Source organism: Patiria miniata, unplaced genomic scaffold, assembly GCF_015706575.1.
Source record: "Patiria miniata isolate m_02_andy unplaced genomic scaffold, ASM1570657v1 HiC_scaffold_20, whole genome shotgun sequence".
Lineage (NCBI taxonomy): Eukaryota > Metazoa > Echinodermata > Asteroidea > Valvatida > Asterinidae > Patiria > Patiria miniata.
In genome coordinates, this window is record NW_024037059.1 from 7,405,383 (window position 1) to 7,421,511 (window position 16,129).

Below are 16,129 nucleotides of genomic sequence, written 5' to 3' on the forward strand. Positions count from 1 at the left end.
TTTCATCTCAATTGTCTCCGAGGCTTCTGGGTATATTAATAAACCATGTGACACAAGAAAATTGGCTTAACTCTCGCAATAAACCTGATTAAATAACTCGATAAAACTCACCTATCTTGCGCCAGTCGAAAAAGCCGCACGTGCATGGTAGCCATATTGAATGTTGGGGTAGTTCTTAATAAGCCAATCACAAGTGCCCCTGGCTAGCTTCATGCATTATGCATATGACGTAGGGAGTTTTGTGATTGTTATTTCATTGAATTTAAACCGTGGAGGTAGAAAAAGACTAAATAGTGACTAAAATTTCCAAAATAGCATTATTGAAACCAGAGCTCTATTTTACGGATTTAGTGGGGGGGGGGGGGGGGGGGGGGGATATAAAAGGTACCCGATATGCTAAGCATGGAACCGGAGAGACACCTGCACACTGCACTTGACTGCTTTTCATATATGAGTCGTCAGACCTCCACGTGGCCACCGAAAGGTGACCGTTCTTGGTCTCTCAATATCGTCAGTATTAATAATAATATTAAAGTTAAGATGTCATAGATAAGAATTTGTAGTTTCTACAAGGGTGTAAAACTTACGGAACAACTAAAAAGACACATTTCTTATATTATTTTGGAATTTTTGGGGTCATAAGTTTTAAAATCCGACATCTTAAAAACTGTCTCTGTTGATTGGGATGATCAGAAGTTAACAATATCAATGGGATCTACATTTAATAGGTAAATATGTGTAAAATATATTTATGTAAATATGTAAATATATAGGCCTTTGTATAAATCTCCAAAAAAGGATATTGAAAATAATCTTGAAATTACGAAAAGTGAATTGGCATTGAAAAAAGAAAGGAAAAAGAAAGAAAATATGTTTGAAAAACTCAGGAAATTTATTTACCTAAAGCCAACAAGTCTAAGAAATTGTTTTTTTTTTTAATGTTTATATTGAGTTACATGGCCCGGACAGCACATATTTTTTTTCATGAACGGAAGCGTCCCGTGCGTAGAATCATACTGGCAGGATTTTTTTCTACAACGCCAAAACTGCACGCTCTGGAATTCCCCGATTGCTGCCACACAGAGACTTCGCTTTGAAAATCGGTACGGTGGATGATATAAGTTTTGTTGACGGAGGAGAGTGGTTGCAAGCTTTGTTATTTTTAAGCTACTGGTTGCAAAGCCTTATCTTATCTGCGCATCGCAGAAATAGGAGGATCGGAGGATTCTAGAGTAGTTTTTTTTACCGTCAAGTTTTTGGAAATCGAAAAGCGATGACGCGAAAATTAAAGGCCGTGGACACGAGAGAGGGCGCAATCTGGGACTCTCAATACTTAGGACTCCACTGAAGTGAAGTATACATGTACCTTCCCTGACTTCTGTACAAAGTGAAGTTCCACTGACTGACTGAGTCTGAGCTGCTGTTTTTGGTAGGAAAGAGTAGGGCCTATCTGTACTGTAGCAATCCTTTTTAGATGTAGGGTGAACAAAGGATATTGAAGATGATTTTCTAGTTGAGATACTTCAGAGTTCAGTGGAGAGAGTCCCAAATTTTCGGACTAGGGATGCAGTACCTTGCAACACTATGGCACCGGGTACCAATTTCAGTATATTCCCGTTTAGATGATTGTTTCCTAAGTTTACCGTCCAACTGATTATATTCATGTAGCAAACCTTAATGTCCAGAAATAGAAGCAAATATAAGGTTTCAACTGTACAAAGCTGTATGTTACATTAAGCATGACGGAGCTAGCTAGGCATTAAGATAGCATGCACATACATGACCTTGTGCAGGCCCAGGGGCCTAGCTGACCTCCTGTTTCCCCACATACACTGTTGTTACATAAATCACACTGAGGCAAGTCCACTAGCCACTGGTGATTGTATGCTCTCTTATTGGCTGTATCTGTTAGTGCACAAAACCATCGGCGCGATTTTCTTATTGGCTCATTCTGGTTTGTACACGAACCATCGGTACTGATGGTTCGTTTAAGATTCAATTAAATGTCACTTATATCGAGAGTGTCTGAGTAAATGTGTACAAATGCACTGTTCACATAGGGATTGCCTCGATCACCCCTGTGACCAAAGTGGAACTGTCAAATGGCATTGACAGGGTATTTATAATAAGTCTGTGGTTTTAATGGCTCATGTCTGAAGGATACCAGGGGTGAATCAGGTGTGAATGGTCTGGCTGTGAGGGCCTGCATGGTGGCTCAAATTACATAGTGTCATATAATCATTCCCACCAGGCACCTGATATTGTACAGGTGCACGCTCCAGTGAAGGTTAAAAATAGCCAGGAAAACCTACTTAACTGCGTACATTTTCCTTTAAAACCTTATAATTGCATGATGAAATAGTGTATTAAAACTACATGTATTAAGTCTATTTTTTTTCCGCACAGGTGTTTTTATCTGGGAGAAAAGTTTCAGTCTCGCGAGGCAGATGGCATATCCAACAAGGGATGTGTATAAGAATGTTGCGATGATTCGGGAAATGTCAACGAAAGATGATTTCTCTGGGGGTGTGTCAGAGTTCTACGACAAGTGGGCTGAGCACTATGATGAGGTATACATGTAGTCTATATTATATTATGAGCCCCTAACATTCAGTGACTTAATCATTTTGAAATAATAATATATCAGGCCAGCAATTAATAAATGACCCTTGCAAAAAGCCCTATTATCGAGTCCTCAAAATACACCCGTATTTCAAATTTATTCCTGTTTCAATCTTTCCATTGGTAATTGTAATGTTTCTGTCTTTTGTTTATGTTTATTTATGTTATTCTTCAGTAAACAAGACAAGGCAAGCCTACTAAACTGGTCCCAGAGTGCACAAAATTCTATTCAACTAATTTCAAAAATGGAAAACCACTTCTGCTTTTGGTCCATATAATGGGCCGGATAAGGTGTTTCACGGTAATAATGAGCCATCTTGCAAACAGGGCAATTTTACATGTGTTGCTGCATGTGTACGCATTGTCAATGGAAAACTTTCACGCTTCCAAGTCATCATGCGGTCGTTCCAAAATGCGCCCGCGTCTAGCAACGCGTGTTCTTTTTGCCCCGTGAACAAGATGGCACATAGGCAGGGGAGATTTTGCTACCAATTTTGATTGAGATTATCTTGTCATCCAGGACAGAAATTTCCAAAGTGAGGGTGCTAGTCGTAGAGGAACTCATACCTGTTCAACAGCACGTTCCTTTATCTAGAAATCTTCATCCATCTGGCCAAAAAACAACGATCAGTCATCAGCAGGGTTGGCTGATTTAAATCCCGTTGATTTAAATCACTGATTTAAATCGCAATTTAAATCAAATGAATTTTTTTTTAAATCACTGATGTAAATCACCTACGTAAACCCAACTTAGTGGTATGCATCCTTAAGTTGCATGTATTTTAGATTTTTGGAAGTGCGAGGTCTAGCTTTTTGCATGAAGTTTTTCTTTCTCAAGTCGGTTGATTTATCAGTTTCCCTAAATTCAATGGGGTGAACTTCCAGGCTCTATTAACTACATGATAGCCAACTGGTTTTTTTTGCAGGACTTGGAAAGGGCAAAGTATGGAGGTCCGGTGGCATGCGCAGAGGCTTTATGCAAACTGATGTCTGACAAGAACGCCCTCATTGTGGACATTGGCGCCGGTACAGGAAGATCGGGTCAAGAGGTCAGAGATGCAAGTGTAGCATTATATCACTAAATTGCAGAAGACACAAGCCACGATCACAATGGGCTGCATTGCTATTCCATATCACCGCTCTACCTAAATAAGAGTGTTGCTCGACCGGGAACAGAGGCTAGACCGGGAACGGGCACTTCACGGTCGATCGGCGGCAGAGCCCCCCCCCCCCCCCCCCCCAGCCTTGTATGAGGAATTAATCACATGAAATCTGAGACCTCTGGTTTAAAGGTCACTTCGATATGAGATCAGTAAAAAGTTTGACCCTTTGTGCCCTGTGAATATGTGTCATACTGTATCTTTTCAAAGCTCAATTTGTGCAGTGTTATTGATTAAACCTACCTGTTCTTTTTTTCTTCTCAAATACCTAGTTGGCCAAATGTGGTTTTAAAAGAATTGATGCTGTGGACTTCTCCCAAAAGAGTTTGGACATTAGTACCTCAAAAGGAGTCTATGAGAGGCTAATCTGTGACAGTGTTGGCAAAAACAAGCTGAAAGGAGTCACGGATGGTTAGTAATTAAATGCATCACAAACAGAGATTATTGAAAAGAGCAAACAGAATTATCAAGACTGTGTTTGCATGACCCTGCAACAGTCAGGTTCAAGTTGGCTTCAGTTCATCAAATTTGGTCATCCACAACCAATATGATAGTGTATTCCTTTCATGGCCACTGGGAGCGTCAAGCAATGCGATTAAGTACAAGTTTAGATGTACCATCCGTGCCATTCAACAGATGAAATTTTCCCCCAACAAATTTTCCCCCAGCAAATGTACATCTTCAAACATTTGTACATTTTTAACTCTCTATAGATATAGACCATGTATTTTGGATAGCTTTTGCATGTAAAAAGTTCTGCCTTGGCGAGTAGACTGGTTCCTGGTCCATACATTATCAATCATGTGAGATTTGAACTTCAAATTAAAACAATTTGTAAGGTGCATTTCCATATTAACTAAATGTGGCCTATTGGTTTTTTTTGTTTTTTGGGTTTTTTGGTGGTTTTTTTTAGTCCATGACAATTGAATAACTTTTAAATTTACTATTAAAGTTGCAATTTGCAATTAAGGCAACTGTTGCATCGTCCATTTCGTACTTCATCCATGATGGACAGAATGTTTGATCCATGCAGTTCGTACCCCTCCCCACCCCCACCCCATGTGGGTATAATCTGACTTCTGCTAATGCAAAGTAAATAAAGGCATAGATAATTTATCTACCCAAAAAAAGGGTAGAGAAATGAAACAGTATAACATAAAAATTTACACCTTGTACAATTAGGAATTGTGTATAGTCTACTTCACCACTCATTTAAATGTTCAAAGTCATGATGGCCTTGTCAAATAGCTTGTCTGATGCTTTTTCATCTTTCTTTCCTTCTCTGTCATGTAGGTTATTACAGCGGTTTGCTGTGTGTTGGTGCCATAGCTGCTGGACACATATCACAGGACGCTTTTCCTGAATTTACACGGATAGTTAAAAAGGGTAAGCAGATTTGTAATTTTTTTCTTCAGATAGTGAAATGCAATCAGGACAGAGAATTATGAAAAAGTGATGTTAGAAAAATGCTGCTATTAGGCAGCTCAGTTATACTTTACTAAGAATATTATAGCTATTCCTTTTTATAGGGTGAGTCAAAATGAAAGTGACAGATTTATTGACTAGTAAAAATTTCACATAATTTGCATACTCTATTCACACGTTATTTCTATTTTAATCAAAAATACCACAAAATTCAGCTGCCCACGACTGATCTTTACCAAGAATACCCTTTAAATACAATAAACAAAAACTTGCAAAGAAAAACATACAAAAATTCCCATTTCCGAGAAGACCTTGTTTTCCTCAGGCTAGGTACAAAATCTCATTTGAATGACTGTGTGTAGTCTCTGTTCTCACTCAGAAGAATAGCTTCAAAGCATACATATATAGCATTCCATGGACAGCTGTAAAAATGGATCCTTTTAGTAAAACATGCATCAGGTTACTTCTGAAAGCATTGATCAGTCATTCTTTTTGTCACGAGTCGAAGACCATGCTCGTTTACTACCCGCTTTAATTCATTGGTGAGTCAATGTTCATCACTTTGCAAGTGGAAAAAAATCAATTCAGGTCATTTTCTTTTGGACTCGTCCTGTAGAAGCATATTTTTAGGATATAAAGTGGGATAGAGTGCAAAGGTTAATTAGGGTAAAGTCCTATTGCTGCATGTGTGGCTGGCTGATGGTTGTGTTGTAGACCCTTTGGGCAGGTCTTTATTCCCATGTGATATACATCGTACTTCACCGGCCACTGCCTGCTCCCCATCCTTCCCTGTGCCCCCCCCCCAACCCCCATCCCCCATCCCCACCCCCCAAAAATGATTTTGATCAGCCGGTGTAACAAGCTGAGGGAATTGGTTAAAAGGCACATAGTTATCTGCATTTATCCCAAAAGTAACGTACCAACTTCTTATTATAACAAAATCTACTGGTACTAAAAACACCCTGTAAAACTGTTCTGTCTCGCTTGCTCTCGTGTAGAGGAATTTTTTTTGGTTGTGAATTCCAATGATCAGTCAGTAGACAGATATTTGGAAATACATATATAAGTATTCACTAAATCGTGTTTCAAGCTCAAAAGATTGTGTATGTTTTCTTCGAAAGGTGTAATATCCCCTGAGCTGAAACTTCAATAGGTTAACTTTGAACAGTCTTCTGTGAATTAGGAGTGGTGTTATTAGGGAGGTTTCGCAAGCGAACGGATACGCTTACACTTACGTTTAGCTATCCGTAACCGTTTTTTACTTACGTGTAGCGAGCGAGATATGCGTGTCGTCTGCACGTTTAGCGGATAGTGAGTGGCGTATGACGTCATAATTGATGACGTATCCGTCGCACTAAACGTATTCGTTTGCATGCGAAACCTCTCTAGTAACACTAACAAAAACCAACAAAATGCATGAAAAGCAAATGATCCTATACTTGTATGCCTTTTAACTGGTCTGTACCTGTTTGTGTGTGTTAATGTTTGTGATCAGGGGGAATCATGGTCTTCACAGTCAGCAAGGTTACATTACCCACAGATGGACAAATTCAAAAGAAGATTATCCAAGGGATCCAAGATGCTATTAATGACCTCGTACGGACAGGAGTTTGGGAAGTGGTTGAGAAGACTAGCATCACATACCTGCATGATAATGAGGCTGACAGGTTCATAATAAGACGTCTTTAAAATGGAAGAAAAAATAAGCTCTCTTAGGTATAACAGTGATCGTTCCATCAATTAATCTATTAATTGATTCATTTACACTGTTTAACACCAGATTATCTGCTCATTATTATGAGTGTTAAAACCTTGAGCTGGAAATAGCACCCCACCCCCCAAATGTTTATCTCTTTTGATATCCTTTAATCTTTTTAAAGTAATTTCATGTGTATATTTTATCCACTGCAAACTGCCATCATTCTTTTATTTCATTGTTATTTTATTTTATTTTATTTTATTTTCCTCTATTGTGGTTAAGTTTATTTATTCATTTATTTATGTTTGAAATAATGTTGGTTTTCAGTCCTACTTTTCTGGTTGCTTATCATTTATTTTTACTTGTATTTATTTTGTTATTGCTGCTTTTGTTGTTGCTTTTCTTGTTCGTTGGATGGATTTTTTTGGACGCAGTTTTTCTCGCATGTCAACTGCGATTAAGTATTTTTTACTTTTCTCTATCAGGTTTATACTGCTTATCATTTATTTTTATATCATTTTAAATTATTTTGTTTACTGTATCAATCTTTCGTTCCGTGTTTTTATGTTGTGTTGTTGTTGTTGTTGTCGTCTCGTCTCGTCTCGTCTCGTCTCGTCTCGTCTCGTCTCGTCTCGTCTCGTCTCGTCTCGTCTCGTCTCGTCTCGTCTCGTCTCGTCTCGTCTCGTCTCGTCTCGTCTCGTCTCGTCTCGTCTCGTCTCGTCTCGTCTCGTCTCGTCTCGTCTCGTCTCGTCTCGTCTCGTCTCGTCTCGTCTCGTCTCGTCTCGTCTCGTCTCGTCTCGTCTCGTCTCGTCTCGTCTCGTCTCGTCTCGTCTCGTCTCGTCTCGTCTCGTCTCGTCTCGTCTCGTCTCGTCTCGTCTCGTCTCGTCTCGTCTCGTCTCGTCTCGTCTCGTCTCGTCTCGTCTCGTCTCGTCTCGTCTCGTCTCTTGTCTTGTCTTGTCTCTTGTCTTGTCTTGTCTTGACTTGTCTTGTTTTGTTTCATTTTGTTTAGTCTTATCCTGTCTTGTTTTGTTTCTTTGTTTGTGGGGGTGTTGGGGTAATGGGGTGTTTGTTTGTTGGGGTGTTTGTTTGTTTGTTAGTTTTGTTTTGGTTTGTTTGTCTGTTTTTCCCCAGTCTTGTATAATCTGCAGTTGTTAGGTTTTTACGCCAGCTATTTTTGCCTTTGAGAATACTGTGGTCAGGGTTGTAACTGGTAATCCTTTGAATCTAATTATATTTTTAAGTATTGCGGTCTTATTTTCATTGAATTTTGTACCTATTTTTTAATATACATATATTTTGTATTCAAGTTAGGATTGACAGGCTTTCAAGTCACAGTGTTTTATTACACTTTTGTCAATCCTGGCCATCTGGGATTGGATTGTTTTTGTTTAGTTTTGTTTACCTTTGTGGATTGCTTGTTGTACCTTGTAATTTGGCCGAATAAATAATAATGATAATAATAATAACATGGTTACATCATTATTCTTGATTTCAAAGATTGTTGTTTAAAAATCATATAAGGAATTCATCAGGGTAGTCCGCCTAGCGAGTCAAAATTATTGTAAATAACGTTGTTTATGACATTCTGGTGCAAAAATTTAACAATTCTATTGCGGACTATTGGAAAGGCCCCTAGACTAGATAAGTGTCTGGTTCACTAGTTCGGCTGGCTAGTGAAAAAAATGAAGGGCAAACCCTGGTATTCATTGATTTTTGTTATAATATTAAAAGAAATATTTTTTTTAATATTTAAAGAAATAAATCGACACATTAAGTTAAATTTATTCATTGTTTCATTTGAGTTATCTGTTTTAAAACTCTAATCGATTTTTAATATTGTAAGTCTCCAACCATATTTCGTACCATTTTATTTTCAATCTCGTATATTTTGAATGCAACAGGGCACTAAGGATGGCAAATAGTTTAACTGATAAGGCTACCTTAATGATAAGAGATTATATATATTTATTATTTGCACTAAATTAATATAATATGATCTGCTTTATAATAATTACAAAAGTACAGAAAACCTATCACTATCAGTTGGTGTTGCACGAATGAAATGTAAATACAGTGGTAATTACCAAAATGTTTGAACTGTATCAATTGGAATTATCAAAGCAGGTTTAATTCAGCTGTTGGCTGCGAGCCATGGTGTCTAAAATAAACCAATTTGATGGAATTGAATTTATTTACACTATTGTGCGTACACCTTTCACATAAAGAAATAATGGGTTCTTTACATAATAAATGTATATATGTGCTTCGCTGAAATGAAAATTAATTTGGAATTTGGAAGAAAAAAACAATATGAACAAATTATTTGTTAACACAATTAAACTAATGCCTGGCCCATAGTGAATGCCTTCTATAATGCCTATCAATTGCTTTTCAGTTATGGAATGAATATAACTTTTTGGAAATTCCCAATAAAAGCCATGTCCTTTCGTATTTTCGCCTTGACAGCTGTCAAAAGGTGTTATTCACCAATTTTATTTGTCATTTTTTCTTCATTGAATTGAAATTGCCTTTCATATTTGCAAAGTCATGGTAATACCCTGTGTGATTGCCAAATCAGGGAAAGCCCCTCCTTTATTATACCAAAAGAATGAAGGCCCTTTTTATGTACAAGCGATTTTGGTATGCAAGTATCACTATTTGTCGATGTCAGCGCCGAATGAGCGGGTCGCTATTCACATCTGGCTTTCTCCAAACTATCGGATCTCAAGGTATGTGTCTTAAAGGGAAGATACAACATTTGCAAACATCAAAAAACGAAATGATCAAATTATCACGAAATACCTTACTGAATTGTTAGGGACTGATAGTCCAAATCATTCTTTAAAATCGTGGCTCCTGGTGTGCTGACATTTTCAAAAACAAACTGTATTTTTCCAACGCTGGTCGGCCGACCAGCGTTGGAGAAAACTGGTTTTTTTTCAAAAACTGTTCCTAAGTTTTCGTATTTAGTTATTCTGACTTTTCTTTGCAATTGATTACACACCTGTGAAGGGGTACAAGCCTGCTAGACTGATTCTCTGAGCCTACAATTCCCTAAGTGTATTAATTGCTCTGTTTCATTTTAAGTGGGGTCAGGGAACCAGACTACAAGAACATGATAGGTTTTCTTGGTTTTTCCAGCGTCTACAAGCCCAAAACGTGAAACAAGTCAGTTTAAAAATATTTTCTATAACATACTATAAATCCTCCAAACCCATTTATTTCTGAAAATAACAGCAAAAGCAAATGTTGTACATTCCCTTTAAATGAATCTTAAAGATGCAATATCCCTGCTTATCAACAAATTCTATTTTTTACTCAATAACGAATTTACAACTTCATGTTTAATTTGAAAGTAAACACCGTTGTTTTTTTTCTGAGTGTCAGCAATCCTCTAAAAAGGCTATTATTTTCGGTGTCTCGTTCAACAGCGAATAATTTTGTAATGCTGCCTTTGAGAAACCTTATTATTTTTCTTTGGAGTGAATTTGAAATTAGTGTGTACATGCAGTACATCTTTAAACTCCAGTAAAATTAAGAGGGGCATCTGCACATTTCATCCCCGCAGTGACCGTTTAATGTTACATGCACTGTTCCAAAAAACTATCCAACGTTTCTTTCATTAACTCATGGTCAAACACAGGTAGTTTTCACATGAACCCCTGTTGCGAGTGAAATTATTGACACAATTAAAAAACATGTAAGTTTTAGGCAATTAAAATATGTCATGAAAATTCGTTGCATTTTTCATCAACTTCATATTATGTGGAATATGTAACAGACATCATTTTGAACCAGCGTTTCGCCTGTCTTGCATAACAGTAATATCCTGCTTCAACTTTCTAAAAGGAAATAAGTCATATTTGGTTGTTGTGTACAAATACATGCGCATCAGAAAATGACACTCTTCAGTCTTTTGTACGTGCCTCATAACTTATCATACATGTACAATGTACATGTTTGAAAAATAACTTCAGATGGAGAAACTGAAGACCACATTATACAGGGGATTTTTAACATTTATTTTCGTATAATATCCGCAAACATTTCCCAACAAAATCTCATTTTTGCGCATTTAGATTCGGCTGTACTCACGCTTGTAAACAGTCGAACAAAAAGTCACAGGTGTTGACAAATAATGCGGAAATGACCTTTACCGTAACAAACATGTTTTATGTCAGCTACAGCCAGAGCTTTCGTACATAATTTTGAATTGCTTTATGTGCGCGATGTTTACCCATACAGTTAACATATAATTTATTTATGGGTATGAAGTATGAGTAATGACGTTAAAAAGAAGTTGTTAAGTAAAGTTGTAAACGGAAACGGTATTTATTTTAATCCATACAGTTGAGTGAATCGTTATTCACCGTGTTAATAATTTGGTCTCGATCACTTTAAACAGCAAACATTAAAGCAAGCTCTCAACATAAATCTAGTTTGTCGTTGTATGAATTGTCTTAAACCACTAGTGTAAAAGCTCTGGTGTTAAATTGATAGAATACTGAACTGGTATAACTTTTTTGGTGATTACTTTGGTGTAAAAATAAAACACCAGTGAATTCAAATTTGAGGGTAAAAATTTGAATAACTCAATTTATAGTTTAATTAGTAGACACAAAGAACACCCGTGCGTGCGATGATCCAGAAAAACTGATCGGATGCCATGAGTTTGAATCGAATAATAAATTATTTGGAATTGCAGCTCGGAAACTGATTGAGTGTTTTTTTAATAGCAACTTATTACTATAGGTCCCTGACCAAATTATTTGCACAGTTTTATATTGTCCGCGATATACTAGACACTTTCTGGTGTCCCAGACTGACTGTTCACTTTGATTGTTGATTAGAATTAATTCATTCTAAACTTAAGTATCAATTAACACGGGTCACTGGAGGTGTTGTCTTGGATACTAGGAGAAAATACATTTAACACCAAAATAGTACCATTAACACATCTTTAAGGTGTCCGTATGGCTGTTGCCCAACCATGACACTTGGGGAGAATAATTTTAACACGAAGTGTACTACAATAAAAAAACAACGATTTCTGGTGAGCAGTTAGAGCACTATTACACCAACTGTTGGTGTAAAAGAAACACTATGGGTGTTTCCGTATGGATACAAAGAAATAATTTAATTCAACACATTTTGGCTAACACCGCAGTTTTTGCAATGTAATTGCTTGAATGTCGAGTCGTTTTTTTTTAAAAGTCATTCGTGATTTCTTACATTCATCGTCAGCTTTCCACCTACTGGTGCGCTACCGAGGAACGGGTCCTGTTCGGGGCAAAGCGTTCGTGTGGCTTTGAGTTACATCCAGTCACATCCCCACTGATGGCTTTGAGGATCTTAGGCCGCACTTCCCCAAGTCTCTGCAACTGTGGTGGTTATATCACCGATAAGACGGAACCTTGCCAGGAAAGAAAATGCTGACGCGTTCTCCGGACTCCAGCTGCGGGAGCAGAAGAACCTTGATCTGTACATCAATCACATCTTCATTTACTGAGACATTGAATGGTGCGAGAAGACCACTGCGGAACTTCCCGGTTTAGTTGCATATTATACGCAAGGAACGTAAACATAGGCCTATTACTGTGTTTTTGTTTGATCTGCGCGGTGTCAAACGAATTGTGGACTGAAAGTGAAACGCACTTTGCAAACCTCAGACGACCTTGCTGCAACAGACTGTCTTTGTAGACTATTCTGATCAGTTTGGGGAAAAACATGGCTTTATTAAACAATTGTCATTCAAGTCGCTCCTTTCGTATACGTCTTCTCCTCATGGGACTGCTTATTCTATCGCAGGAAGCACATTCGATTTGCCCGAGTGTCTGTCGTTGTGTAGGTCAGTATGCTTCGTGTGGAAACCAGAATCTTTCAGCGATTCCAGTCGGGCTACCTGACGACATACGGACCCTCTATCTTGAGCACAACCAACTCACCAAGCTAGCAGCTGGTGATTTCTTTAGATTATCTCAGCTGGAACAGCTGTATCTGTACAACAATAACATTACAGTCATCGAAGATGGCGCATTTCGCGGCCTGACAAGGTTGAAATCGCTGGGTCTCGAGAGTAATAACATCAGCATACTAACTCACCGTACTTTTGAGGGAATGCCTAACCTGGAAGAGTTGAGCCTCCAAAATAATCGCCTGTCTTCTTTAACTACTGGCGTCTTCAGTCAGGCCCCTCGTCTTCGGGAACTTAATTTGGCAAGCAACGACATTGGGGAATTCCCGACCGACATCTCACGAGACTTAATGAACGTCGAGATACTAGACCTGTCATACAACTCAGCAAGTCTGCTGTTGACTCCTGTCTTTGGACAAATGGTGGCTTTGCAGCATCTCATATTGAACAATCTTTCTGCGGTAAACAATGCATCTGTGGTGGATTCCATACCGGTACCAGACTCGGCATTTGACGGATTGTCGAATCTAAGAAAACTCGAACTCAATGGTAACCGTCTCAGCAAAATTCCTGCAGCAGTCAAGACTCTTTTGAACTTGATTTCTATCAAATTACAATCTAACTTTATTCAATCTATTGATGCTGATGATTTTCACCAGCCCTCCTTGCTAGAATGGCTCGAGCTTGATAACAATTCCCTGGTTGAAATCCGTACCTCTACATTGGCAGGGTTCCCACATCTCACCGATTTGTACTTGAACTACAACAATTTGACCACCATAGTGGACGGAGCAATGAATCATGTTAACCCCAATGTAACTCTCGAGTTATTTGGGAATCCCATCCGTTGTGATTGCCATTTGCGCGGGTTTGCGGCGTGGCTCAAGAACAACCACACTGGATCACTTAAGGGAGGCAGATGCGTTACTCCCGATCGTCTAAACGATACGCCCGTGACCCATCTTCTTCCAAATCAGTTCGCTTGCAGACCACGATCAACTTCCCCTAATGCCACTGTCTCAGTGCATCTTGGAACCAATGCCCTTTTACCATGTGGTATCGACGCAGACCCGATATTACAAACTTCCTGGATTACAAACAGGAACGAAACAATCTCTACAGACAAGCTTAAGCCGCCCTTCGCCATGGTTGATATAAATGGTTCCTTGTTGATAACAAACGTCACGTGTTCCCACGAAGGACTCTACGTGTGCAAGGTCAGCAATGGTGCAGGATCTGTTCGAAACTATGTCGAGCTTCGAATACTCTACTCAACCTTGCCCCAAGAGCCAACAGACAAGACACACCTCATTCTTGAAACATCAATGCTTGAAACAATCGTAATAACACCAACTCTGTCCGGGGCCGTTGCTGGTAACAAGTTGATGATATCAATCGGTATAACAGGCGGCATCTCGTTTGTCATGGTAGTTTTACTTGTCGTGCTTATCACCATTGCCAGAAAGAGGTGCAGTAATGGAGCAGCACCAGCACCGCCAGCACCACCACCCCAAGCACCACCAACACCACCACCGCCGCAAGCAGCACAAGCAGCGCCACCACAAGCAGCACCAGCACCACCAGCAACACCACCTCAAGCACCACCAATACCACCACCAGCACAAGCAGCACAAGCAGCGCCACCACAAGCAGCACCACCACCCCAAGCACCACCAATACCACCACCAGCGCGAGCAGCACAAGCAGCGCCACCACAAGCAGCACCAGCACCACCACCTCAAGCACCACCAATACCACCACCAGCACAAGCAGCACAAGCAGCGCCACCACAAGCAGCACCAACACCCCAAGCACCACCAATACCACCACTACCGCAAGCAGCACAAGCAGCAGCAGCAGAGCCTGAGCACCTTAACGACGGTTTTGTGCATGACATGGAGTATACAACACCTGAATAAATCCCCGTCATCTGATTGGTGAATTGTAGATCACGTGACATATTATTATTCGGTATAATGCACGGTGCGACCATGCGTTATACCCATGCGTTATACCGTTTCACTTTGCGCTTGTTCCATGACGCGGTATTTGCGTGCAAAATCAAAATAAATTGTAGTTTATAATTTACCAATCAAATGACGAGAATTTATTCAGGTGTTGTATAAAACAAATAACGAATGTTTGTGAGTGCGATGGAAAGAATAATTTCATGAGGTGACAGATTGAATGTTCTTTTCCACGAGGCGAAGTACATCTTTAATGAACCTTGGATGAACTTGGTTTGAACAACAATGGTCAAACAAGATGTGACAAATCGTTATGGACTTTTTTATCAATTTTTATAATAACGTTTAAGATACTCGGATGTACTGCAGCAACATAGCCTGGGTTCTCAGCATAGAGGGCGAGTGGAGGGGTGGGGTGGGGTTGGGGGTGGGGTGGGTGTTACAGTGGGGGCACCCGATTTCCGTTAAAACCCCTAACCATGGTCAATTATAGGACTAACAAATTTCCATGGGGGGAGGTACTGGGGACGAAGATTTGTTTTATGCAGGGGGGGGGGGGCGCTGATGTACTGATATGTAGGCATATTTAGGTGTACAGTGTATTTCTCCGTAATTAAGACGACTTTTACTCAGGAATACAGTATCTATTCTTTTAAGAAAGGTGTAAGGTATCTTTATAAAATCAATATACTGTTTTCAGTCAATGTGTTAATTACAGTTTTTATAATACGTTTGGTAACCGTTCTAATTAATATGGACTATATGAGGTATAATTTCAAACATCAGTAGTGGAAAGCTCCTTTTATTGTGCATGGTTCCCAGATTTGTATACAATTTGAAATTGGTCAGTCGTTATTTATTACATTTCTTTACCCAGGGTATGCCCAAACAGTTCAAAACTGGTTTCCATTGGGGCCCTGCATACAATGAAAAATGACTACAAACATGTATACGAATACAATACGTTACAAATACAATACAAATGGGATAAAGCATTATGGGATTAATGCATAATTGTCAACGAAATATCATAAATACAATATATTGTAAAACTATTATAACTACATGTACAGTGTGAAACAACATCGCTTACAGGCATTACTATACGGTAAATTCAGTGTACACAAAGAATTTTGATCTATCTGGTAATATCAAGAAAATGTATTGCTATAATTATATTCGCTGATTACGGGAGGGACGACAAACCCGCGGAAAACCCTTTTGGGAGAAAACACGGGGAAATTCCCATTAAGCTCCTTATTATTATGGCAACCAAGTTTGTTAACTCCGTAGATCAGCACATATTTATATTTGTATAATCAGAGCAGACAGCGAAAAAAAA

General features: G+C 39.0%; 3 protein-coding genes and 1 long non-coding RNA gene across 4 annotated transcripts in view; 3 read left to right on the forward strand and 1 right to left on the reverse strand.

Annotated features, from left to right (window-relative positions):
* LOC119727432 overlaps window positions 1–174 on the reverse strand; it is a 32,466-nt gene extending 32,292 nt beyond the window's left edge. The window contains exon 1 of the long non-coding RNA XR_005270945.1: window positions 112–174. This is a non-coding gene — a long non-coding RNA (uncharacterized LOC119727432). The remainder of the gene's footprint in view (window positions 1–111) is intronic.
* Window positions 175–708: 534 nt separating this feature from the next.
* On the forward strand, window positions 709–7,046 carry LOC119727302 (methyltransferase-like protein 27). The gene is made up of 7 exons (XM_038199154.1): window positions 709–728; window positions 1,024–1,103; window positions 2,407–2,570; window positions 3,549–3,671; window positions 4,055–4,193; window positions 5,076–5,168; window positions 6,703–7,046. Exons 1-7 carry the CDS (start codon window positions 709–711, stop codon window positions 6,894–6,896), a joined length of 813 nt encoding a protein of 270 aa, XP_038055082.1. The 3' UTR covers window positions 6,897–7,046.
* A 5,456-nt stretch (window positions 7,047–12,502) lies between these two features.
* On the forward strand, window positions 12,503–14,325 carry LOC119727303 (peroxidasin homolog; the record flags this gene model as incomplete). The annotated part of the gene is made up of 1 exon (XM_038199156.1): window positions 12,503–14,325. A coding segment is annotated over exon 1 (1,692 nt), but the record flags the coding sequence as incomplete, so codon positions are not given.
* Window positions 14,326–14,327: 2 nt separating this feature from the next.
* Window positions 14,328–14,702, forward strand: LOC119728942 (bypass of stop codon protein 1-like; the record flags this gene model as incomplete). Its single annotated transcript, XM_038201390.1, has 1 exon — window positions 14,328–14,702. A coding segment is annotated over one exon (360 nt), but the record flags the coding sequence as incomplete, so codon positions are not given.
* Window positions 14,703–16,129: the final 1,427 nt, after the last annotated feature.